We start from the raw sequence: 27,654 nt of genomic DNA, 5'->3' as shown, positions 1-27,654 counted from the left end.
GATGCAGAAGCCTCACTGTGGCCTGACTTCTGGGGCACAACAAATGCCAAGGGTTTCTCTGGGCTCTTTACAGAATACATGGGCAGGTTCAGGAGCAGAAGCTGAGCTCAGGGGGCTCCTAAACACAGGGTGGGCTTTAGAGCTGGGCATCACAGATTGATCTTTTTGAAGGGCTGCAGACACCATCTGGAAGCTGTTGGACCTTTAGGAGGTCTGAGTACATCATGACATTAGGTGTGGGCCTCTGAGCTTCATCCATTATTTGCAATAGGGCTGAGCCCTCCCTCCTGTATTGTCCTGGTGCCCTCTGAGTGTGTGCTGGTTTCTGGCAGTGAGAAAAGTTTAATGTGCCTTTTATTCCCTGAGCCTCACTAGGAAGTTTCTATTGTTGGCAGGGATGATTCTGTCATTGGGAGGTCTGTGTGTTCTCTGAGTAAGGGAATCTACAGACCTCAGAGCACATCTTGGCTTTCTCGCTGAAATTCCTATGTGTTTAAGGATTCAGATGCTTTATATGTTTCCGGACATATCCACGGATTGTTCTTTTTGATCTTTAAATGACAGCTTTAATTTCCTCCCTTAGTCATGGTCTATTGACCCCTTTGACTCTGGCATAAATGAGGGAACACAGGCAGGGCTGTTGTGTTGCTAAGGAAAGCAGACAGGGCTGCCTTGTTGCTGAGAAAAAGCAGGCAGGCCTGTCTTGTTACATAGTTTCATTTTATTCCCCAATGTTGGTAAATAAAACCTCCAGGTTGGTCTTTTAGGAGCTTCCCATGATCATTGTTCCATTCCTTTTCCCTGCTCTTATCATACTGCCTTTCTATTTAAATTCATTTTTACTTTTAATTTTTGTCAGAAACAAAGAAGCAATTAAAAAATCTATATGCAATGTTAATTTTTATTCTTGAATTACTAAAATACATGAAGAACATGTCAATTAAAGCAGCATAAAATGGCAGATGGTGTGAGCTTGATCACTGTCCCTCTACTCTGTCTCTCTTGCTCTACCCTGAGGTGACCACTACGACTAGTTAGTTATGCATCCCTACATCTAAACCAAATGTGTACAAAAAACAGCCTATTAAAAAGAGACTTGCCCACAGCTATCCAAGTCCCTCAAACTGCTATCTTAGTAGGAGGCCAAATTTCCATTCACACTATGAAGATTCAAACGTCTACACAGGTTCACAGACCTGAGCCAAGTCTGTGCTGGAACCAGGAATGAAGTTGGTAACTTATTGTTCACTAAGGGAGAAGTCTGCAATAGCTAGTATCAGGTATGAGGACCAAGGAGTTACACAGGCGTTTTAGAGGTTACTAGACTTTGGGTTTTAACTTTTGTAATTCCAAGTTTCTCTTCAGATCAAATATTAGGCCTGCACAACAACAGCCCATGAGGAAGTGATGTCCAGAACTTGTGTAAGTGTCTCAGACTATTTGAATTTGTTTTTACGAAATTGTCTTTTTTTCTACAATCCACACCAATGGCCAAATAGGTGTAGAAAAATAAGGCCACTTCCACCAAACCAGATTGTTGGTGTTCAAGACCTAACTTGAGTCCACTCCATTTGATGTAATACTGTTCAAAGGAACATTCATTCAGTGAGGAGTAAAACATTGTACATCTGTTAGAGATAGATGTTAACAGATATCCTTGACTTTTAACGTTATAGGTGGTATTTGATCCAGATGCTGGTGGCATATACCTGTAATCCTGGCTACTCAGCATTCTAGTTTGAAGCCACTCAGGTCCAGAATGTCTGTGAGAATTTTATCTCCAATAACCCCTAATAAGCCTGAAGTAGAGTTGTGGTTCAAGTGGTAGAGCAATAATCTTGGACACAAAAGCTCAGGAACAGCACCCAGGCCTTCAGTTCAAGTGCCAGGGCTAGCAAACACATACCAAAAATGTGGTATTTGCAACCAAAGAATAAATTTTAATTTGATCTCTTTTTAGCCAATTTAATGTCCGAGCTCTTGATCTGCAAGCCTCTTGGCCACTCTACACCTGGAGAATAACAATTATTCAAGTGGAAAAGAAGGATCTAGAATGATTCACCATTAGAGATGCTGATGTTTGAAAGACTATGTGAAAAAAAAATACTTCAGTCTCTAAAAGAATATAGCACTCATAGTGGAAACTCTGAGTTTGTTAATTGATGGTCAGTATCTAGGCTTGAACTCAGAACCTGGGCTTTGTCCCTCAAGGCTAGCACTCTACCACTTGAGACACATCTCCACCTCTAGTCTTTTTGGCTGTCAATTAGAGTAAGAGTCCCATGGATTTTCCTATCCGAGCTGGCTTTGAATAACGATCCTCAGATCTCAGCCTCCTGAGTAGCTAGTATTACAAGCTTGAACCTGTGATGGCTAATTGAAATTTAATGGTACCAACTACCAGAAATGGTAGTTAAGACATTTACATCCACCACAAAAGTCCAAGTTAATTTCAGGTTTGGTTTCTCCAACACACTTAAGAGAAAGATCAGTAGAGATCTATCATTAAAACTTAATAGTAGAATTCAAATACCCTTGGCTTATTTTTTAATTGTGAGAATATTACACAAAGGAGTTACAACTACATGGGCAAGACCTTGGCTTATTTTGAGTCCTGCTGAATCCTAGATTTCAGGGACAAATCCCAAAATACAAGTGTTAGGAGGTCAGAGACAGGAGAGTTCCCTGAAATTGCATTAAAATTAATATTAACAATAATATCATTTGTTTAACTACCAATCTAACAAATATACTTAATATATTTTTTTCCAAGCCTTTTCATTTCCTAATAAATGGAGCAATGTCATTATTTTTCATAGAGGCATAGAATTCCATTGTGTATATATACCACATTTTCTTGATCCATTCATCTACTGAGAGGCATCAGGGTTGGTTCCATATCTTCCTTATGGTAAATAATGCTGCAATAATTAACAGTCATGCTGGTAGCTTTAGTGTGGTCTTGTTTGTGATCATTTGGGTAAATGCCCAAAAGTGGGATTGCTGGGAAATAGAGGAACCTCCATATTGCTTTCCAAAGTGGTTGAACAAGTTTACACTCCCACCAACAATGTAGTAATGTTCACTTCTCTCTGCATCCCCTCAAGCATCTGTTGTTATTAGAGTTCTTGATTATTGCCATTCTAACTGGTGTGAGGTTATATCTCTATGGTTTGATTTGCATTTCTTTTATGGCTAGAGAGGTTGAGCATTTCTTCATGTGTCTATTGGCAATCCTTCTTTCCTCTTCAGAGAAGATTCTCTGTAAGTTTTTAGCCCACTTATTTATTGGTCAACTGTTTCTTTGGAGATTTGTTATGTGGGGATTTAATTTTTTGAGTTCCAGGTATATTTTAGATATGAAACCCTTGTCAGTTGTATGGCTAGTGAAGATCTTCTCCCAATCTGTGGGCTTTCTTTTGATCTTGCTAGCTATGCGCTTGGCCATGCAGAAGCTCTGCAATTTTGTGCAATCCCATTTGTTAAACCTTTCTTTGACTTGTTGTGTTTCTAGGTCTCTATTAAGAAAATTTCGGCCTGTGCCAAGGAGACCTAGGATTTCTCCTATACCAACTTTTAAAGTTTTCAGATTGTCTGCTTTGACTCTGAGGTCTTTGATCCATTTGGAGTTGATTCTGGTGCAGAATGATATATAAGAATCTAGCTTTCATTTTCTACAATTAGTTAACCAATTTAGCCAGCACCATTTACTGAAGAAGGTGTCTTCCTTCCATTCTATTTCTTGAGCTCCGTTATCGAAGATTAGTTGGCTATATGTCTGTGTGTTCATTTCTGGGTTTTCAATTCTGTTCCATTGGACCTGAGGTCTGTTCTTATGCAGGTACAATGCTGTTTTGATTACTATGGCTTTGTAGTAGAGTTTGAAATTTGGTATTGATATTCTTCCAGCCCTGTTCTTTATGTTGAGGATTGTTTTTGCTATTCGGGGTCTTTTAATGTACCATATGTATTTTTGGATTGCCTCTTCTAAATCCTTGAAGAATGAGGTTGGAATATTGATTGGTATTGCATTGAATTTGGAGATATCCTTCGGAAGTATGGCCATTTTCCCGATCTTGATCTTTCAAATCCAGAAGCATGGGAGTTTTTTCCACTTTCTAAGTTCTGTTTTGATTTCCTTTTTCACGTTTTCAAAGTTTTCTTCATAGATGTCCTTCAATTCTTTGGTTAAGTTAATTCTTCGGTATTTTTTTTTTTTTGTGGGGCTATTACGAATGGAGTTGCTTTCTTAATTTCAGCCTCACTATTTCTTTGTTGGCATACAGAAAAGCCATTGATTTTTGAGGGTTAATTTTATACCCTGCTACTTTGCCAAAGTTTTGAAACAGCTTGAGTAATTTGGGAGTGGGGTCTGTGGGATTCTTTAAACACAAGTGTAAGGTCCATTCCTGGACGGCGAACAGACCTCACCCAGTACCTGCGTTACCTAGGCAACTGGGATACCTGGAAGAGGTCACATCCGCATCCGCTGAGGTCACATCTTAACCTGATGTGGCCACACCTTTCTCCCACCTGATCCCACTTCCCTTTACCTGGACACACCCTTCCCCACCCCCTACCCTATATAAGGCCTAAACCGCGGCCAGACCGCCCTTTTTTTTTTCCTTTTGCCAGCCGCGTGGAGTGCCAACCTTGCCTGGTCCCAGCAGGTCTACTGAATAAACCTACCCCTTACCTGAATACCACGTGCGTGGTGCAGTTCTTACTCGGCCACCTCTTTTTAAAAACCTAACATAAATGGTGCCGTGACTCGGATAAAGGGCTTAAAGTCAGGATAGCTGGATTCCTCTCTGTTTTTTTTCCTTTTCTTTTCTTTTTTTTCGTTTTTTGTTTGTTTTCCCCTTTTTGCTCTGAGGAATACCCACAGTTCTGACGGCCTTTTATGAACCCGTCTATCTGCTGCGGACACAGTGCATCAATTCTATTGCTGGCCTCTGCATCTTCCTCCACACTTCTACATTTTGGTGAGTGACCTACTCTCTAAGGGTTCTCTGTCGTTCAGTCTCTTTCCAGATACCACGCCGGAGAACCTACTAGGCCTTTACTTGACTCTGGTTGCTCGTCACTTCTCTCTAGAGGGCTCGGTGGTAAGTTGGGACACCGCTTCCATTCAGTAAGCCCTCCTTCACTCACTAAATTTTCCTCTTAAGTTTTTCTCTTTTACATTTCCAATGGGTTGTTGTAAGTCACGCCCAAAGGAGGAAACTCCATTGAAATGCCTCCTGCGTTCCCTGGATGTCTTGTCTATTGACTGCATCAACAAGAAACAACTGATTTATTATTGCACTCAAGTTTGGCCACAGTACCAACTGGATAATCGTTCTCGATGGCCCAAAGACGGGACTTTTGACTACGTCATTCTCAGAGATTTAGACGATTTTTGCCGTCGTAATGGTAAATGGTCTGAGGTCATTCATATTCAGCCATTCTTTGCTCTCCGGGACAACCCTGCCCTATGCCAATCATGCCCGGCCTTTCCACTCCTCCTGGCACGTGGAGAACCCAGCTCTGATAGCGCAGGGCCCCATCCGGAGCCTGATGTGGCTGACCCTCTTTTTGACTCTGCCCCTCTTCCTGCTGAGCATCTGGTGCCTTCCCCACCTTCTTCACTCTCCTCTCCTTCACCCTCTCTCTCTTCCCCCCCTGCAGCTCACACCCGGTCTCGCACTGGTGGCACACAACCTCCACCAGACCCCATGTGCCCTTTGCGAGAGGTGGCAGGGGCTGAAGGTGTAATTAGGGTGCATGCGCCATTCTCAATGTTTGATATTGCTCAGATTGAGAAGAGGCTGGGATCTTATGCCCAAGATTCTAATAATTATGTTAAGCAGTTTAAGAACCTGGCTCAGACCTATGACCTTACTTGGCAGGACATATATCTAATACTATCCTCTACCCTTACTGCTGAGGAAAAAGAAAGGGTGTGGACTGCAGCCCAGGCACATGCCGATGAAGCTCACCGCCTAGATATTAACTTTCCAGTGGGAGCAACAGCTGTGCCTAGGGAAGAGCCCAATTGGAATTATCAACATAATGCTCCTGGGCGGGAAAGCAGAAATAGGATGATAACTTGCTTAGTGGCTGGCCTTCAAAAGGCAGCCTATCTCCCTGTTAATTATGACAAATTAAACCACATTACTCAAAGGCCCAATGAAAACCCGGCAGAATTTCTTGAGCGCCTTACAGTAGCGCTCCAGCGCTATACAAGGCTGGACCCAGAGTCACCAGAGGCTAAGGTGGTTCTCAATACGCATTTTATTGCCCAATCAGCCCCTGATATTAGGAAAAAGTTAAAAAAGGCTGAGAACGGTCCTCAGACCCCTCAACGAGATCTGGTGAGTATGGCATTTAAAGTTTTCAATAATCGAGAGGAACAGGAGATTGCCGATAAGACTGCCCGTGAGAGGGAGAACTATCAAATCCTGGCTGCTGCCATCCGGCCTCCTCTGAGGAGAGGCACCCAACATACACCACCTGGAGCATGCTTCAAGTGTGGGCAAGAGGGCCACTGGGCGAAATTCTGTCCCTCACCACGACCTCCACCTGGACCCTGCCCAAGGTGTGGGCAGCAAGGACATTGGGGAGTCGATTGCCCCTCCTCACCTCCACAAGGTAGGCCAGCCCCTCCCCCACCCCGCCCACCCAGGCAGGCGGAGCCAGACAGGTCGGAGATTTTCTGCTTGGCTACAGAATGAAGGTGCCCAGGGCCACCTGCTCCCAACAACCAGACCATCACAATGACGGAGCCCAGGGTGTGTTTCTATGTAGCCGGTAAGTTAATATCTTTTCTCTTGGATACGGGAGCGACTTACTCGGTGCTATGTCAATATACAGGCAAGACTTTTCCCTCCCAGATCTCGGTGGTGGGTGTAGATGGCCTACCTACCTGTCCCCCAACTACAGGACCAGTATCATGTAAAATAGAAGACTTTCCCTTTTCACACTCCTTCCTAATCCTACCTCACTGTCCTACCCCACTCCTAGGAAGGGACTTGCTCTCTAAATTTCAAGTCTCCCTTTCATTCCATATCCCCAAACAGCCTACACCTGTTCTACTTTTATCTTTAGATGAACCTCCACCTGTAACTTCCCAACTAGATCCTTTCCCTTTACCTCCAGATCTTGTCAACCCTCTTATCTGGGATACTTCCACTCCTACTATGGCTAGACACCATACTCCTGTCCTGATTAAACTTAAAAACCCTACCCATTTTCCTGGTACTTCCCAATACCCCATTTCCCTTAGGCACAGGCAAGGTTTAAAACCCATCATCCTTCGCCTTATTAAACAAGGACTTCTCAGACCCACTAACTCCCCCTTTAACACCCCTATCCTGCCAGTAGTTAAACCTGATGGGACCTACCGCCTAGTCCAGGACCTGCGCACTATTAATGCTGCAGTCCTTCCCATTCATCCTGTTGTGCCTAACCCATATACCCTCCTTTCACAGATACCTCCTGGTACCACCCACTTCTCAGTGCTGGACCTCAAGGATGCATTCTTCACAATCCCCCTGCATCCCGACTGCCAAGATTTCTTTGCTTTTACTTGGGTGGACCCAGACACTTCAAGGGCACAACAGCTGACCTGGACGGTCCTCCCTCAAGGGTTCCGAGACAGTCCCCATTTCTTTGGACAGGCTTTAGCAAAGGATCTCCTCTCTCTTCAGGTGTCTCCTAGCATTGTTCTCCAGTATGTGGATGATCTTTTGCTTTGCAGCCCTTCCTTTGAGTTGGCTCGCCAACATACAGCTGACCTCCTCAACTTCCTGTTGACAAAAGGATATAGAGTCTCTCCTTCAAAGGCCCAGATAGCGAAGTCAGAGGTAACATACTTGGGTTTGTCCATAACTCCTACAGAGAGAAGAATTACTCTTGATAGAAAAGCCTACATTGAGTCTCTCTCTGTCCCACAGACCAAGGAGGACATTCTGTCTTTCCTGGGACTTGCAGGCTTCCTTCGTATTTGGATACCCGGTTTTGCCACATTGGCCAAACCTCTTTATGAGGCATCCAAAGGTTCCCTATTGGAGCCACCAGACCCCACAAAGCCCATTGACACCCCATTTAAAGTTCTGAAGCAAGCGCTTCTTCGGGCTCCAGCACTGGCTCTACCCAACCTCAAGGAACCCTTTATACTCTATGTCACTGAGAAGTGGGGAATTGGCCTTGGGGTTCTTGGACAAATGTCAGGCCCCTCCTTTAGACCTGTGGCCTACCTCTCAAAACAGCTAGACCCAACGGTAAAAGGCTGGCCAGCATGTCTTCGAGCTTTGGCAGCAGCAGCCACCTTAGCACAGGAGAGCACAAAACTCACTTTTGGCCAACCCACTACCATTCGCTCTCCCCACAGACTAAAGGACCTTTTGTCTCATAAATCCCTGTCTTCCCTTTCCCCTTCCCGCCTACAGCTGTTTCATGTTACTTTTATTCAAAACCCTGACTTTTCACTGGAAAGCTGCTCCCCGCTCAATCCAGCTACCTTGCTTCCATCCAATTCTAACCCTCTTTCCCATTCCTGTACAGAGACCTTGGAGGAATTCACACCCCATTTTACAGGTATCTCGGAAACTCCTCTTCCTGACCCAGAAGACACCTGGTACATCGATGGCAGTTCCATATCTACCTCTTCAGGAAGCCGAGTTGCAGGCTATGCCATCGTTAATAACTCTACCATTCTTGAAAGCAGCCCTCTGCCCCCTAGCACTACCTCACAAAAGGCAGAACTTATAGCTTTAACTAGGGCCTTAATTCTAGCAAAGGGTCGGAAGATTAATATTTATACAGACTCAAAATATGCCTATCATATTCTCCATTCTCATGCAGCAATCTGGAAGGAGCGTGGCTTCCTGACCACCAAAGGGACTCCCATTACTAATGCCTCACTTATTCTTAAACTATTAGAAGCTGCTTCCCTTCCCCAGCAGGTAGCGGTCATCCACTGCAGAGGACACCAGACAGGATTGGATGCCATTACAGTCGGCAATTCAAAAGCAGACCGGGAGGCAAAGCTAGCAGCCCAGAGACAACTCCAGGGACAACTTCCAGCTCCCTTGCTACTGGTATTGCCTTCAATTCAACCCTCTTATACCCCACAGGAGCTCGAGGAACTTACGCACCAGGGAGCCTCCCAGGAAGCACAGGGATGGTGGTCCCTGGAAGGACGAGTTGTTCTTCCCGAGGCACAAGCAGACAGCTTTCTTTCCCAGGTTCACCAGGCGCTGCACATTGGATACAAGCCTCTCTCCCACCTTCTTAAACCTTTAATCCATTGCCCTAGCCTAACTACTCGACTAAAGGCTATTACCCAAGCCTGCCCCACATGTTCTCTTACCTCCTCACAGGGTGGTCTCCGACCAGCTGCATTCCCCACACACCAAGCACGGGGACATACCCCAGGGGAAGACTGGCAGATAGACTTCACTCACATGCCCAGATGTAAGCGGCTGAAATACCTTCTAACTATGGTTGATACCTTTTCAGGATGGATTGAAGCCTATCCCACAACGTTGGAGACTGCTGACACTGTTGCCTCTGTCCTTATTAAAGAAATTATTCCTAGGTTTGGCTTACCCAGGTCACTTCAGTCTGACAATGGACCTGCTTTCATCTCCAAAGTGACCCAACAGGTGGCATCCTCTCTAAACATCCAGTGGAATCTTCACATTCCTTATAGACCTCAGTCTTCTGGAAAGGTTGAAAGAGCTAATGCGCTCCTCAAAACACAACTTACTAAACTTTCTCTAGAGCTCCAGCAATCCTGGCCAGAACTGTTACCCCTGGCGCTCACCCGCTTACGTGTTTCTCCCCGCAGCCCTACTTTCCTCAGCCCCTTTGAGTTAATGTATGGAAGACCTTTTCTCCTAGGTAATTTCCCTACTGACAATGCCAAGACTCCACTAATAGACTACCTTCCCGTCCTAACCTTTCTTAGGCACATGCTGCGCCAACATGCTGACCAGTGTCTCCCTCAGCCTCATCAAGGCCCCTTTCCCACTCCCCCAATTTTGCCTGGTGATCAAGTGTTTCTCAAGACCCTTAATCCATCTGGTTTACACCCTAAGTGGACAGGCCCTCACCAGGTTCTGCTGACAACCCCCACCGCAGTCAAGCTCAATGGACAGCCCCAGTGGATTCACCTGTCAAGAATAAAAAGGGCTCCTGTTCCTGCCCCTTCTATACCAACCCTGACCTCCAGGTACACCTGTTCCCCCCTCGGGCCTACCAAGGTAAGGCTGTCTCGCATCCCTGAAGATCCGGGTGAGTAAAACTGAGCTAACTGCTCTCCTCCCCAAAGACCTCACTATCTCATCCCTTAGGACACCTCCAAGCCATGGACATCCAATCTTTTCTTTCCAGTAATATATTTGCTTTTCATCTTTGTTCAGCCCCCTGCCTGAGAAGACTTCCTCCAGATTTCATCTAAGAGACTCGCTTCTTGCAGACATCATGGAACTGGCAGACCTGGAAGCAGTCACCTTCTACTAGGTCACCCCTCTTCCTCCCCCCCCCTTTCCTTTTTCAGCCATGCTTCTCCACCATGCTGGGTGGGGGCAACAGTTCAGTCAAATTAACTTCTTTTCCTGCCTGAATAGTGCATGGTGTTCTTTTCATCAGCTAATTTCCTAACCACCCCTTTTTTGTGAACTGAACTGCCTTGACACTATGCGAGATTTTTCACCGATACCATTTCTGGCCTTCACATCCACGTCCACACCACTTCTCTACTCTGGTGAGTGAAACTACTCTACGGCTCTCTGTTACTCAGTCTCTGTCCAGACGTGGCGCCACGCCAGAGAGCTCCTACGGCCTTTAGCTGAAAGGCTGGTCACCTCTGAAGCCGAGGACGCTTGGCTTTGGGGGCTTGGCCATTTCTCTCTAGAGGGCTCTGGGGGAAGTCGGGACGCCGCTTCTGCCTGGTAAGCTCTCCTTCACTCACCAGACTGACTCTACAACTTTTTGGCTTGTGCCCTGAAGAATGCGACGCAGGCTGGGTCCCGGGGACCCCCCTCTAGGTTCCCTCTCAAAGGCTAGCCATTCTAGGTTTAAAAAAAAAAAAAAAAAAAAAAAAAAAAAATTGTCAGAGTTCCTATTTGTTCAGGTTTCCGTCAATGCCTCATAAAACTTCTCCAGACTTCGTCCAAGAGACTTGCCTCCTCCAGACTTCATCGAAGGACTCAACACCCAAGTGACAGCTGCAGCCTGCTGCCTTCTCCCAGCATGGACCACATCCCAGCCTTTTACCCCTACGACGCCCTTTGCCAGCAGGAAGTAGCCAGAGAGAGTCTTCGCCCTTTTTCATAATTATCAAAAGGCTGGAATGTAAGGTCCATTCCTGGACGGCGAACAGACCTCACCCAGTACCTGCGTTACCTAGGCAACTGGGATACCTGGAAGAGGTCACATCCGCATCCGCTGAGGTCACATCTTAACCTGATGTGGCCACACCTTTCTCCCACCTGATCCCACTTCCCTTTACCTGGACACACCCTTCCCCACCCCCTACCCTATATAAGGCCTAAACCGCGGCCAGACCGCCCTTTTTTTTTTCCTTTTGCCAGCCGCGTGGAGTGCCAACCTTGCCTGGTCCCAGCAGGTCTACTGAATAAACCTACCCCTTACCTGAATACCACGTGCGTGGTGCAGTTCTTACTCGGCCACCTCTTTTTAAAAACCTAACAACAAGATCATGTCATCTGCAAAGAAGGAGAGTTTTACTTCTTCTTTCCCTATTTGGATCCCCTTTATAATTGCATCTAGTCTTATTTGTAGCTAGGCATTCTAATACTAGATTGAAGAGAAGTGGAGAGAGTGGACATCCTTGTCTAGTTCCTGAGGTAAGAGGAAATAGCTTTAGTTTTTCACCATTAACTGTAATGCTGGCTGTAGGTTTGTCATATACAGCCTTTATAGTATTGAGGAATGTTCCATGGATTCCTAATTTTTCCAGAACCTTCATCATAAAGGGGTGTTTGATCTTGTCAAATGCTTTTTCTGCATCTATTGATATAACCATGTGTTTCTTATCCCTGCTCCTATTTATGTGATGAATTATACTAATTGATTTGCGTATATTGAACCAGCTTTGCCTCCCTGAAATGAATCCTGTTTGATCGTGGTGTATGATTTTTTGGATGAATTGTTGAAGTCGATTGGCCAAAATTTTGTTGAGAAGTTTTTCATGAATGTTCATCCTAGAAATGGGTCTATGGTTCTCTTTCTTTGATAAGACCCTGCCTGGTTTTTGATGAGGGCTATGATAGCTTCATAGAATGAGTTCCGTAGTGAACTTCCTCTTTCAATTTCATTGAAGATTTGGAGGGGTATTAATGTGAGCTCTGCTTTGAAGACCTTGTAGAATTCCGCTGTGAAACCATCTGGACCTGGGCTTTTCTTAGATGAGAGATCTCTTATTACTGTTTATATTTCAGTGATTGTTATGGGCCTGTTAAGGTGATTTAACTCACCTTGGCTTAGTTTTGGCATGTCAGTATTTGCTAGGAAATGGTCCATTTCTGCCAAGTTATCAAACTTATTAGCATAAAGTTTTGAGAAGTATTTCCTTATAATGTTCTGAATCTTGGTGGTTTCTCTGGTGATGTTTCCATTCTCATCTCTGAGTTCATTTATTTGGGTATGTTCTTTTCTTTTTCTCATAAGATTTGCTAAGGGTCTGTCAATTTTGTTAATTTTTTCGCAGAACCAACTCTTTGTTTCATTGATTCTTTATATGGCTCTTTTGGATTCTAATTCATTCAATTCTGATTTAATTTCTCTGTCCATTGGGCTGGCGTTTATTCTGCTGCTCTTTCTGAAGGAGGCTCAGATGTCTCATTAAATTGTTGGTTTCAGATCTCTCCAATATGTTGATATAGGAACTCAGAGCTATAAACTTGCCTCTGAGTACTACCTTTGCTGTATCCCAGAGGGATTGGTAATTTGTGTGCTCATTTTTGTTGAATATCATGAATATTTGAATTTCATTTCTAATATCTTCCATGACCCACTCATGATTCAGCAGAGTGTTGTTCAGCCTCCATGTGTTACAGGACTTTCTTTAATGGCTTTTGGTGTGGAGTCCTACTTTTAATCCCTTGTGGTCTGAAAGAATGCAAGGTATAACTTCAGTGTTTCTGAATTTGGACAAGTTTGCTTTGTGGCCTAAAATGTGGTCTATTTTGGAAAATGTACCATATGCTGCTGAGAAAAACGTGTATTCTGATGCTGCTGGGTCAAATCTTCGGAAGATGTCTGTTAAATCTAGTTGATCTATGCAGTTGTTTAGATATGCACGTTCTTTGTTGAGTTTTTGCCAAGTTGATCTATCTAGTGGGGATAGTGGTGTGTTAAAGTACCCAACAATTAATGTCTTTGGATCTATGTGGGATTTGAGAGAAAGTTGGGTTTCTTGGATAAATTTGGGTGCTCCATTTGGTGAATAGATATTTAGAATTGTAATATCCTCCTGAAGGAGAGATACATTAATTAGTATGTAGCAACCTTCTTTAACTTTTCTCACTTATTTTAAATTGAATTCTATTTTATCTGATATTAGGATTGCAACTCATGCCTGTTTATGGGGGCCGTTTGCTTGGTAGAATTTGGTCCAGCCTTTAACATTGAAAATGTGTTTGTTTTTATGGGCAAGATGTGACTCCTGAAGGCAGCAGATAGAAGGTTCTTGCTTTTTAATCCAACTAGTCAGTCTGTCTCTTAATTGGAGAGTTAAGTCCGTTAATGTTGAGAGATAGAACTGAGAAGTATTTGGGAGTTTCTGCCATTTTATCCACCTTCTTTGGGGTTGTGGCAACTGGATTCTTTCTAAGGTTCTTGGATTCTCAGTTTGGCTGTGGTTTCTTGGCCTTTTTGTGGTCTTGTTGGTTTTCTATATGTAGGAAATCTTTAAGAATCTTTTGTAGGGCTGGTTTTGTCAGATATATTGTTTCATTTTTTCTTTGCTATGGAAGGTTTTTATTTGACCTTCGTTTATGAAGGAGAGTTTAGCTTAGTACAGTTTTCTTGGTTGATTGTTATTTGTCTTTACGGTATGGCATACATCATTCCAGGCTCTTCTTGCTTTGATTGTCACTGCTGAGAAATCTGAGGTGATCCTAACTGGTATCCCTTTATAGGTGATTGATCTTTTCTCATTGACAGCTTTATGGTTCTTTTCCTTGGTCTGATTTGATCCTGTGAAGATTATAATGTGATGCTGTGTTGTCCTGTTCTGGTCTTGTCTATTTGGAGTTCTAAAAGCTTCTTGTATCTGAATAGGCTTATCTTTTTGCATGTTTGGGAAGTTCTCTGCTAGGATCCTGTTAAACAAATTTCCTAGACCATTAACTTCTGTTTCTAGGTGTTCCTCTACACATATTATCCTCTGATTAAGCCTTCTGATGGTGTCTTCCAACTGTTGAAAAGATCTATCATATTTCTTGGACTTTTCTTGGATGGTTGTATGTTCTTTCTCCATAATATCTTGGCTGTCTAAATGTCTAAGTCTTCGTAGGAACATAGTAGATATCATTGAATACTAGATACATGGCTTTGGCACTCTCTACTAATACACATTTATTGGCATAGTACCACCTGCCTATCCATGTATGGCTATTTTGACCACCTCTAGGGCTTGATCTCAGTGCCTGCCAAGAATTTCATCCTCGAGTAAGAAGCCAAGTGTGACACCTGTTTTCCTTTTCTGGGAGAATGCTGGGTGTCAGGCATGATGGAGAACAAGTTTACAAATCTAGATGCAATTTGATAGTATGTAAACAATGTCACATATGTTTAGGTGTTCTCATAGTCGGTAAAATAAACGGTAAATAAATGAATAAAACAACAAATACAATGAATAACCACACCAAACATGATATAGACTGAACATGTATATGGAAGTTCAATCCTATCTTTAAAATATATATAAGGAGTATGACTGGGGCATGAATTCAGGCCTAGGGAACAGGCCTGAATTTCTGGTCTTCAAGCATCGTGAGCTTCCCCTTCCCCCACAGTGCAACATAGTTACCCTGTCCCTAAGTTAAAATCCCAGCCCTTGCAGATAAAAAGCACACATTCCAAGCCAAGGAGTTTCATGAGCATTTTTAATATTTTTTTAAAGTTCACTTTGACTTTATTTGAAACATTTTGATTTTATAACATGAGATTTTTTTTTCAAAAAACGTGTTTAAATTTTACACTTCAGCATAGCACATTGGTGGTTTTGACCATCTGCCATGAAGAGTGAGAATGAAAATGAGGATATCATTTCTCCCTTGAAGTTTGGGACAGTTGATGTTATTTCTTATTTTTTCTATTTTTTTTTAATTTGTCGATTGTGGGGCTTGGTTGCTGTCCCTGTGCTCAAGGCAAATGCTCAAGTACTTGAGCCACAGCACCACTTCCAGTTTTCTAGAGGTTTATTGGAGATAAGAGTGTCACAGGCTTTCCTCGCTGGCTAGCCTTGAGTCGCCTTCCTCAAATCTCAACCTGCTGAGTAGCTATGATTATAGGCATAAGCCACCCGTGCCTGGCAGTTGATGTTATTTCTATTTAGAGTTATTTTTATAATTATGAAATGTTTGCAATTGTGTCCTGTGAGTTTTCCTCAGTGCCTACCACGAAATAGACTAGGGGAGTCCTCATACCACCAAAGGTTGAGTTTCTGAATAAACACTCACTTCTGTGAGGACAGTAGTTACTTGTAAGCATTTTGGGAATAAATGGATTCTAAAATGAAAAACAAAAACATTGGTACTAAGATGTAGCTCAGTAGTGGAATAGTTGCCTAAAGAGCATAAGACCCAGGAAGAAAAGTTTCCTAAGGCTCAGAATGTTAGGATTTTGTAGGAATAAACTTCTTTCCTTTTTTTTTTTTTTGTCGGTGGTGGGGCTTGAACTCAGGGATTGGGCATTATCCCTGTGCTCTTCAGCTCTTTGCAAGCACTCTACAGCTTGAGCCACATTGCCACTTCCGGTTTTCTACTGGTTTATTGGATGTAAGAATCTCCCGGGGCTTGCCTTGAACTGCCATCCTCAGCTCTCAGCCTCCTGAGTAACTAGGATTATAGGTGTGAGCCACTGATGCCTGATACATGAACAATCATTTTAAGATTGATTCTAAAGAAAGAAACTTTGAACATACTTTTTGTACAAATAATTTATAATGCCATGGTTAAGGCACTAATTTAGAAGTATTTTTTCATTGGCTGGTTTCTTAGTTTATTTATATATATACATGATTAATTTATATATACACATATTATTAAAAACAGCTTTGAAGTGTACCTAAGAACATATGGGCTCATGTAAAATTATACAAATGCACAAGATTGATTTTCTTTCAGTTTGTTGGTACCATAAATTAAGTGGGATTTGTGTACTGTTTTTTTGTTCTCTGTTTTTGGAGGATTTCCCTCCCCTTTATCCCCCTACCCCTCTCTCCCCGCACTTGAACTCAGCTTGCTCTTTCTTGGCTTGGTTGTTCGTAGCTAATTTTCTACCACTTCAGCCATACCTGTAGATGGGCTTTTTGCTAGTTAATTGGAGATGATATCTCTCAGGCTTTGCTGCCTGGATTGGCTTTGAAACTTCATCTTCCAGTTCTCACCTCCTGAGTAGCTGGGATTAGAGATGTGAGCCACTGGGGTGCCTAGGGATAAATTAATTTGGTTGATGTATTCTTTCTGTTTTTCTAAGCATGGGATGATCTACTATAAAATTTCAATGAATGTCTTGGGTCTGAAGTAAGATATATAATACATATGCAAATCTGTATATTTCTCATAAGATGTAATCAATTTAATACATGTTATAAGTCTAATAATAGTCAATAAAATAATGAATGAATAATACAAAACATAAAATAAATACACTCAAAGAAAATTGCAATAAACATAAGTATGTAGATATTAATCATTATTTCAAACGTGGATGAATATTACATTAACAGGGCTGGGGATTGAATTCAGGCCTAGGGAACAGGCCTGAATTGCTTGTCTTCCAAGAGGGTGAGTTTCCCCATCCCCCCAGTGAATTAGAGTTACCCAGACTCTGATTTCAATTCCCAGGACTGGCAGAAAAAAAGGACATGAATTCCAAGCCAGGGAGCTTCATTAGTATTGTATGTTTGTATATATATATATGTATGTATGTATGTATGTACATATATATATATCATGGGACTTGAACTCTGGCCTTGGGAGCTGTCCTTGTGCTCTTCAGCTCAAGGCGAGTGCTATAATACTTGAGCCACAGCACCACTTCTGGTTTTCTAGTGGTTTATTGGAGATAAGTATCTCACAGACTTCCTGACCTGGCTGGCTTTTAACCGTGATGTTCAGATCTCAGCATCCTGAGTAGCTAAGGTTACAGGCATGAACCATAGCTGGCACCAGGATATTTTTAATATTTTTTAAAGTATTTATTTTTTATATTTATTTGCCCAGCACGGGGCTTGAAATCATATCGTGGCAACTCTGCCTCAGCTAACATCAACTTAGGCTGGGATGGTGCAGCCTCTGGACCCACAGACCATCCTGGGATACTAGGCCTCGGGGGTTGACAGGAAAACAAAATGAAAACAGCACCAAAAAAAAAAAAATCCAGGAACCACCTATGGATGGCAGTTCCTTGGTTTTCCTTCCTTGCATGGTGACCATCCCGTGTCCAAATAACACTGCTGCAACCTGTAGGTCATCTGGCATTGCTGAAGGCTGACAGGCTGTTACCTAAGCCATAGGCCAACCTGCACACCTAGGCCCTGAGTTTGAATCCCAGTCATGCTACTTACAAAGGGCTGGAGAACCTAAGAAACTATTGTTTGTCCATAGGAACGCCAGAGAAATGTGATCAATGTCATGGTTGGATGAGTAGTTCATCAATCAGTCTAGTATAAATTTAGACCCAATAATCACAGAACACAGATTGATTTTAATTCATAGTTTATTATGCATTAAAAGAATACTATTCATTAAATGGAGTCCTCACTAAAGACCTGAGAATCTGTATGAACATAGTATATGTCATTTAATTCTACATAGACATCACTGGCAGTATCAAAATATCTAAATATATATTTATCTGTATACCATCATCTGCATAGAAAGGTACTGCTATTTTGGCCAAACCTGTGGCTCCATCCTAGGTCCTGGGATCCATTTGGCAGCTGAATGGGCTAGAGGCTGCCATGCTGACACTCACCCATTCATGAATTGGGACTTCTTGGCCCTCAGTTCAGGTACCAGCATTGCCAAAAATTTCATCTCGGAGTAAGATTCCAAGTGAGACACCTGTTTTCCATTTCTGTGCAAATGCTGGGTGTCAGGTATGGTGTACATAATATGTGTGCAAAGCTACATGTTACGGAATAGATTGGAAAAAATGTAATAAATGATATAGGTGTACTCACAGTCCATAAAATAAAGGTTAATTCAATCAATCAATAATAATATATCACTCCAACAAACACGATACAGACTGAATATATAGATGTAAATATAAATCACATATTTAAAATGCGTATAAATGTTACATTTTTCGGGCTGGTGCTTGAATTCAGGCCTAGGAAAGAGTTGAGAAGTTCATGCATGATTCACATAGGAAATGATAAGCAAGACCTCTGGCACAACAATTATTTTTCATTAAGACTTCACGAAATGTGACAATAATAATTACATTCAGGAAATCGAGGCATTGGGAAAGATCCAAGAATTGGTAGTCACGTGGCAGATAGAATTCCAACAAAGCTTGCCACATCTTCTCTATACAAGTAGGTATTTATTAGCATACTAGCTTCAGCTTTTGAATGGATGAATATGGTGCACAAACCCCACCCCGGAGCTCAATATCAGGTCCTGGGTAGGGCCTAGATACTTAATAGCTCAAAGATGGTGTGCTCATATGGACCCATTAGAAAGTTAGGCCTGCTAGGCCTGGAGTTCAACTCCCAGCAATGCCAAAAGGTTCATCCTGATGTGAGAAACTAATCCTTACAGCTGTTTTCCTGTCCTGTGAAAGTCCTGGGCCTCATCAAGGATGGAGAATGCTATATAAGCAATTCCATAGCCATGGGAATAGGTTGTCATCCATGGCAGCACAGATATACATGCCACCATACTCAATAAAATACAAAATACATCCATGAATAAAACTCAAAATTAAAAAATAACTACATTGAAAGCAAGATGCATACCACACCTGTATATAAAGATCCTATGTTTAAAAGAGGTAGGCTTGATATTTTGTCCACTGCTGGGGCTTCAAATCAGGCCCTGGACCAGGCCTCACATTCTAGTCTTCAGGGATGATGAGCTTCCCCTTCCCCCACAGTGCAACGGGGTTACCCAGATCTGAGTTCAAATCCCAAGCCTGACAAAAGATTCATCCTGATGTCAGAAGCCAGTCTTTACACCTGTTTTCCTCTCCTATGGAAGTCCTGGGTCTCAGCTAGGATGGAGAATGAAAGCATAGGCAACCCTATAACCATGGGAACAGGTCATCATACATGTCAGCAGAGTTATACCTCTCACCATACTCAGTAAAAAACACAATACCTCCATGTATTAGACACAAAATAAGGAGAAGGATTGCACCGAACGTAAGATGCTATCCACAAATATATGTCAATACATATCCTATGTTTCAATTATGAATTTATGCCTGTTTATGACTTAGCTCCTTAGTTACTCACATGCCGGTGCCCTCACCTTGACTCTTTCGCCAATTGGGCCTGCTAGGCTCTCAGTTCAAATCCCAACACTGCCAAAACATGAATCCTGATGTGAGAAGCCCATTGATCCACCTGTTTTCCTGTCCGGAGAATGTCCTGAGTCTCAGCTAGGATGGAGAAGGTGTAGGAAACTCTATAAATACGGGAATAGGTTGCCATCCATGTCAGCACAGTTATATCTGTCATCATATGCAATAAAATACAAAATCCATCCCTGACTAAGACACACAATAAAAAGAACAAGTACACTGAAAACATGATGCATTCCACACATGTATGTGAATAGAGATCCTATGTGTAACATAGGTGGGCATATGATTTTTGCCTGAGCTGGGGCTTAAATTCAGGCCCTGGGACTAGGCCTGACTTTGTAGTCTTCAACGATAATGAGCTTCTCCTTCCTCCACAGTGCAACAGAATTCCCCAGACCTGAATTCACATCCCAGCTCTGGCAGTAAAATTCTTAGCTAGGGTGCTTCATTCATCATTTTTCAATTTTTTTAATATTTTTTTGCCAGACTTGGGGTTTGAACTCAAGTTGTAGCAACTCTGCCTCAGGTCTGATCATCCTAGGCTGCAGCCTCTGGACCCACAGCCCATCCTCGGATCCTAGGACCCCAGGGTTTGTAGGAAAAAATAAAAAGCTGGAGGAGAAAAAAGCGGTGGGAAGTTCCACCTGGCTCTTTTAGGTTTATTTTCATTTGAATGTTGACCATGGTGAGACCGAATCCGGTGGACTGCAGATTGAAGGTGACCTGGTGTGGCTGAAGGCCTGCTGGCTATCGGGGGAGCCACAGGACGACCGGGCAACGGAGGCCCCGATGTCGAATCCTGGTCAGCCATCCTACATTGAGGGAATGGCAGGAGTTCCTGAGATACTCAATTCCTGACCTAGGAAGAGCCGTGAAATGTGATCAATCTCTTCCTTGAATGAGTAGTTCCTGAGGATTCGAGTAGGAAATGATAGTCAAGACTCATGGGGTATCGATTATTTTTAGTGAAGAATTGATGAAGCGTGACCATAATCATCACAGACATTAAATAGAGGCATTGGGGAAGATCCAAGAATCTGTAGTCACAGGGTAGATTGGATTCCATCATAGGTCACCATCTCTCCCACTCTATACAGATAGGTACTTATTTGCTTACTACCTTCAGCTTATGAATGGATGACTATTGTGCTTCCCCTGCCTTACCCCTGGGACTCGATCTCAGGTCCTGGGAATGGCCTAGCTCCTTAGTGGCTCACAGGCTGGTGTGCTTACCCATTTGCCTACTGGGCCTGCTAGGTGCTAAGTTCAGATCCCAGCAGTGCCAAAATATTCATCCTGTCAGAAGCCAGACGTTGCACCTGTTTTCCTTTCCTGTGTGAGTCCTGGGTTTCAGCTAGGATGGAGAATGCATAGGCCACCCTGTGGCCATGGGAAAAGGTTGTCATCCATGTCAGCCCAGTTACACCTGTCATATATACTCAAGAACATACATAATACATCCATGAATGGCATGCAAAATAGAGAGGATAACTACGCTCAATTAATGAGGCAGTCCACACACGGATGTGAATATACATCCCATGTTTCAATGATGCATTGAGGACTCTTGTGGCCTCCCTGGGGCTTGATCTCAGCTCCTGGGAACAGCCCAGCTCCTTAGTGGCTGACAGGCTGGTTTGTTCATGTGTACCCATTGGGCAGTTGGGCCTCCTAGGTCCCTAGTTCGAATCACAGCACTTCCAAAATTTCACCCTGATGTGAGAAACCATTCGGTGCACCTGTTCTTCTGTGCTGTGCAAGTTCTGGGTCGCAGCTAGGATGGAAAATGCATGGGCAACTCTATACTAATGAAAATAGCTTGTTATCCAGTTCACCACAGTTATATCTGTCATCCTATACTCAAGAAAATACACAATACATCAATGAGTAAGACACCAGATAAAGACAATGACTACACCGAAGCCAAGATGCCTCCCACCCATGTATGGAACTAGATATCCTATGTTTAAATTCTGAATTTATGACTACCATAGTGCCCACCGGGGCTTGATCTCAGGTCCTAGGAAAGACCTAGATGCTTAGTGGCACATGTGCTAGTGTGCTCACCATGACTCATCCACCACTTGAGCCTGCTAGGCCTTGAGTTCAAATCCTAGCATTACCAAAAGATTCATCCTGATATGAGAAGCCAATGGTTGCACCTGTTTTCCTATGCTATGAAAGTCCTGGGTCTCAACTAGAATGGAGTATGTCATATAGGCAACTCTATACTCATGGGAATTGGTTGCTAGCCATGTCAGGATAGTTATAACTGTTATCACACTTAGTAAAATATATATTGCATCCATGAATAAGACACGAAATCAAGAGAATGAGTACACTGAATGCAAGATGCCGCCCACCCATGTATGGAAATATAGCTCCTGTCTTTAAATTATGAATTCATGAGTATATTGACGCCCGCGGGGCATGAGCTCATGTCCTTTGAACGGCCTAGCACCTTAGTGGCTCACAGGCTGGTGTGCTCACCTTGACCCATTCCCCAATTCTGCTTGCTAAGCTCTGAGTTCAAACCCGAGCAGAGCCAAGAGATTCATCCTGATGTGAGAAACCAATGGATCCACATGATTTTCTGTCCTGTGAAGGTCCTGGGCCTCATCGAGGATGGAGAATGCTATATAGGCAACTCTATAGCCATGGGAATAGGTTGTCATCCATAGCAGCACAGATATACCTGCCACCATACTCAATAAAATACAAAATACATCCATGAATAAGACTCAAAATTAAAAGTAAGATGCATACCACACCTGTACGTAAATAGAGATCCTATGTTTAAAAGAGGTAGGCTTGTTATTTTGTCCAGTGCTGGGGCTTCAAATCAGGCCCTGGACCAGGCCTGACATTCTAGTCTTCAGGGATGATGAGCTTCCCCTTCCCCCACAGGGCAACGGAGTTACCCAGATCTGAGTTCAAATCCCAGACCTGACAAAAGATTCATCCTGATGTCAGAAGCCAGTTATTGTGCCTGATTTCCTCTAATGTGGAAGCCCTGGGTCTCAGCTAGGATGGAGAATGAAAGCATAGGCAATCCTATAAACATGGGAACAGGTTGTCATCCATATCAGTACAGTTGTATCTGTCACCATACTCAGTAAAATTCACAATACCATCATGAATTAGACACAAATTAAGGAGAAGAAATGCACCAAATGCAAGATGCTTCCCACACATATATGTCAATACAGATCCTATGTTTCAAGTATGAATTTATGCCTATCCTGGCCCTCCCTGGGGCTCATTGTCAGGTCCTAGGAACAGCCTAGCTCCTCAATTGCTCACATGCTGGTGTCCTCACCTTGATTCTTTCACCAATTGGGCCTGCTAGGCTCTCAGTTCAAATCCCAACACTGCCAAAAGCAGAATCCTGATGTGAGAACTTATAGGTCCACCTGTTTTCCTGTCCTGTGAAAGTCCTTAGTTTCAGCTGGCATGGAGAAGACATAGGCAACTCCATGGACATGGGAATAGGTTGTCATCCATGTCAGCACAGTTATATCTGTCATCATACTCAATAAAATACAAAATGCATCCCTGACTAAGACACACAATTAAAAAAACTATGATGCATTCCACACATGTATGTAAATAGACACCCTATGTGTAAAATAGTTGGGCATATGATTTTTGGCAGTGCTAGGGCTTCAATTCAGGCCCTGGGACCAGTTCTGACCTTGTAGTCTCCAAAGATGGTTAGCTTCCCCTTCCCCAACAGCGCAACAGAGTTACCCAGACCTGAGTTCAAATCTCAGCTCTGGCAGTAAAATGGTGCGAATTCTGCACTAGAATGCTTCATTCGTGTGTGTGTGTGTGTGTGTGTGTGTGTGTGTGTGTGTGTGTGTGTATACATATTCATATATATATATATATATATATATATACATATATATATATATATATATATGCCTTACCTCTGACCATCCTATGCTGTGCCTCTGGACCTACAGCCCATCCTCGAATCCTAGGACCCCAGGGCTTGCAGGAAAAAAGAAAGCTGTGAGGGCAAAAAAAGTGGTGGGAAGTTCCACCTGGTTCTTTTACGTTCATTTTCCTTTGTACGGTGACCATGGTGCATCTGAACCCGGCGACCTACAGAGTGAAGGTTACCTGGAGTGGCTGAAGGCCTGCAGCTGTTGGGGAAGCCCCAGGCCATCCAGGCAAAAAGGCCCAGAGGTCGAATCCCGGTCATCTCCCCTACATTGAGGGATTGACGTGAGATCCTGAGATACTTGTTTCCAGATCTAGGAAGAGTTGTGGAATGTGATCAATCTCATGCTTGAATGAGTAGTTCTTGCAGGATATGAGTAGGAAATGATAGGCAAGATTCCTGAGGTATCGATTATTTTTAATGAAGAATTGATGAAGCGTGACCATAATCATCACAGTCATGAAATGGAGGCATCGGGAAAGATCCAAGAATCAGTACTCACAAGGTAGAGTGGATTCCATCACAGGTCGCCATCTCTCCTACTCTAAACAAATATGCATACTATCTTCAGCTTATGAATGGATGACTATTGTCCTCTCCACCTGCCCTACGCCCAGGGCTCAATCTCAGGTCCTGGGAACAGCCTAGTTCCTTAGATGCTCACATCATGTTGTCCTCACCTTGACCCTTTCTCCAATTGGGCCTGCTAGGCTCTGAGTTCAAATCCCAACACTGCCAAAAGAGGAATGCAGGTGTGAGAATTCAATCAGTCCACCTGTTTCCTGTCCTGTGAAAGTTCTGGGTCTCAACTAGGATGGAGAAGGCTTAAACAACTCTATAGACATGGGAATAGATTGTCATCCATGCTAGCACAGTTATATCTGTCATCATTTTCAATAAACAAAATGTATCCATGACTAAGACACACAATAAAAAGAATAATTGTACTGAACGAATGTATGTGAATAGAGATCCTATGTTTAAAATAGATGGGCATATGATTTTTGCCAGTGCTGGGGCTTCAATTTAGGCCCTAGGAGCAGGCCTGACCTTGTAGTTTTCAAGGATGGTAAGCTTCCCCTTCCCCCACAGTGCTATAGTGTTACCTAGACCTGAGTTGGAATCTGAGCTGTGGCAGAAAAATGGTGTGAATTCTGAAGTAGAGTGCTTTATTAGTTTTTAGGGTTTTTTTTTCTTTTGCTAACCAAAGGATTTGAACTCACTTCATGGCAACCCTGCCTCAGGTTCGATCACTTTAGGCAGGTAGGCTGCCATAGGCTCATAGTCGACCCTGTGATCCTAGGCCCTAAAGCCTTGCAGGAGTAAAAAAAAAAAAAGCACACAGAAAAATAGCCACCGGATGGATTTTTTTACATTTTATTCCTTTGCATGGTGACCAACCTGGCTCCAAATTACACGGCTACAAAGGGTACTTCACTTTGCATTGGCCGTGGCTAGCAGACTATCAGGTAAGCCACAGGCCCATATGTCATTATAGGCCCTGATTTTGAATCCTGGTCCTGATACCTACCAATGGGGGGACTTCCCACCAGACTCTTTCCTATGCATGGGAATAACGATGGAATGTGAGCAAACTCATGAATGCATGAGAAGTTTCTGCGGGCATCATTCTAGTCTAAAATTATATACAATGATCCTAAGATGTTGATTGATCTTAATGAATGGCTTACTAAGCGTGAAACCAATACTATTCCTTCAATGGAGGCATAATAAATACCTAAGAGTTCGTAGGAATGTAGTTGATGTCATTGAATCATAGGTTGATGTCTCTGGAATTCTATACAAATATATATTTATTGATATATACCACATGCCTATCCATGTATGGCTACTTTGTCCACCCCTGGAGCTCAATCTCAGGGTCTGGGAACTGACTGGCAGCTTCCTTGGCTAGAGGTGGCCGTGTTGACACACCCATTCATGAATTGGGTCTGCTAGGCCCTGAGTTCAGATACCAGCACTGCAAACATTTGGATCATGGAATAAGAAGCAGAGTGTGACACCTGTTTTCCTTTTCTCTGAGAGTCCTGGGTGTCAGACATGATGGAGAAAACGCCTACAAATTTAGATACTATGTGATGGGATGTCATCAATATAATAAATGGAATGCGTGTCACCACAGTCAATAAACGGTAAATAAATGAATAAAACAAAAATACAATCAATAACCACAATATGGACTGAACATCTATAGGTAAGTACAAATCCTATCTTTATAATGTATATAAACAGTATGTTTTCCAGGGCTGGGGATTGAATTCAGGCCTAGGGACCAGGCCCGAATTTCTTGTCTTCAAGCCTGGTGAGCTTCCCTTCGTCCACAGTGCTGCAGAGTTTCCTAGACCCTGAGTTCAAATCCAAAGTAAAAAAATGGCGAGAATTGCAAGCCAGTGAGCTAAATTTTTTTTTGTGTGCGGGGGGGTGGGAGGAGGGTTTTTTTTGTTGTTTTGTTTTGTTTTGCGAAGCAAGGTCTTGAACTCAGTGATGGCACTCTGTCTCAGCTTCTATCACACTAGGCTGCGGTGCAGCCGCTGGAGCCACTGCCCATCCTGGGATCTTAGACCTCCAGCCCTTGTGCTGGGAAAAAAATATGTACAGAAAATAGTGGCAGAGCCGGGCACCGATGGCTCACACCTGTAATCTTAGCTACTCAGGAGGCTGAGATCTGAGTATCTCGGTTCAAAGCGAGGAAAGTCCATGATACACTTATCTCCAAGAAAACACTAGAACACTGTAAGTGGCGCTGTGACTCAAGCAGTAGAGTGCTTGCCTTTAGCTGAAGACCCCAGGCAGAGTGCCTAGGCCCAGAGTTCAAGCCCTATGACCAAACCCTTCCCCCCAAAAAGTGGCACGATTGCGTTTTTACATTTTATTCCGTTGCACTGTGACCATTTGGTCTGAATGACATGGCTCCAAAGGGTACTTCACCTTGCATTGCTGAAGGATGGCGGGCTATTGGGGAAGCCATAGTCTCGCAAGGCAATGTAGGCCTAGTGTTAAATCCCACTAATGTCACGTCCAGAGGGCAGAGATCCTAAGAGACTCATTCCCATCCACAGTAATAGTGATGCCAGAATTGAGTATCTCAGGAACTCCTGCCATTCCCTCAATGTAGGATGGCTGACCAGGATTCGACCTCGGGGCCTCCGTTGCCTTGTCATCCTGTGGGAATAGGTTGTCATCCATGGCAGCACAGATATACCTGTCATCATACTCAATAAAATACACAATACATCCATGAATAAGACTCAAAATTTAAAAAATAACTACATTGAAAGCAAGATGCATACCACACCTGTATGTAAATAGAGATCCTATGTTTAAAAAAGGTAAGCTTGTTATTTTGTCCACTGCTGGGGCTTCGAATCAGGCCCTGGACCAGGCCTGACATTCTAGTCTTCAAGGATGATAAGCTTCCCCTTCCCCCACAGTGCAACGGGGTTACCCAGACCTGAGTTCAAATCCCAGGCCTGACAAAAGATTCATCCTGATGTCAGAAGCCAGTCATTGTGCCTGATTTTCTCTAATGTGGAAGTCCTGGGTCTCAGCTAGGATGGAGAATGAATGCATAGGCAACCTTTTAACCATGGGAACAGGTCATCATCCATGTCAGTACAGTTACATCTGTCACCATACTCAGTAAAGTTCTCAATACCATCATGAATTAGACATAAATTAAGGAGAAGAAATGCACCGAACGCAAGATGCTGCCCACACATATATGTCAATACAGATACTATGTTTCAAGTATGAATTTATTCCTATCCTGGCCCTCCCTGGGGCTGATTGTCAGGTCCTGGGAATGGCCTAGCTCCTCAGTTGTTCACATGCTGGTGTCCTCACCTTGACTCTTTCACCAATTGGGCCTGCTAGGATCTCAGTTCAAATCCCAACATTGCCAAAAG

At 43.2% G+C, this 27,654-nt stretch overlaps 2 protein-coding genes across 2 annotated transcripts; both read left to right on the top strand.

The window, feature by feature from the left end:
• Positions 1 to 4,912: 4,912 nt before the first annotated feature.
• LOC122100192 lies at positions 4,913 to 10,422 on the top strand. The gene is made up of 2 exons (XM_042670549.1): positions 4,913 to 5,108; positions 7,473 to 10,422. Exon 2 carries the CDS (start codon positions 8,208 to 8,210, stop codon positions 10,287 to 10,289), a length of 2,082 nt encoding a protein of 693 aa, XP_042526483.1. The 5' UTR covers positions 4,913 to 5,108; positions 7,473 to 8,207; the 3' UTR covers positions 10,290 to 10,422.
• On the top strand, positions 5,096 to 7,486 carry LOC122100193 (endogenous retrovirus group K member 5 Gag polyprotein-like). Its single transcript, XM_042670551.1, has 2 exons — positions 5,096 to 6,633; positions 6,712 to 7,486. Exons 1-2 carry the CDS (start codon positions 5,193 to 5,195, stop codon positions 6,714 to 6,716), a joined length of 1,446 nt encoding a protein of 481 aa, XP_042526485.1. The 5' UTR covers positions 5,096 to 5,192; the 3' UTR covers positions 6,717 to 7,486.
• Positions 10,423 to 27,654: the final 17,232 nt, after the last annotated feature.

This window comes from Dipodomys spectabilis, unplaced genomic scaffold (genome assembly GCF_019054845.1).
Source record: "Dipodomys spectabilis isolate Male_0828 unplaced genomic scaffold, ASM1905484v1 ptg000569l, whole genome shotgun sequence".
NCBI classification, from domain to species: domain Eukaryota; kingdom Metazoa; phylum Chordata; class Mammalia; order Rodentia; family Heteromyidae; genus Dipodomys; species Dipodomys spectabilis.
Note: the sequence above shows the minus strand (reverse complement) of the source record. Positions and strands in the feature narration are given on the sequence as shown.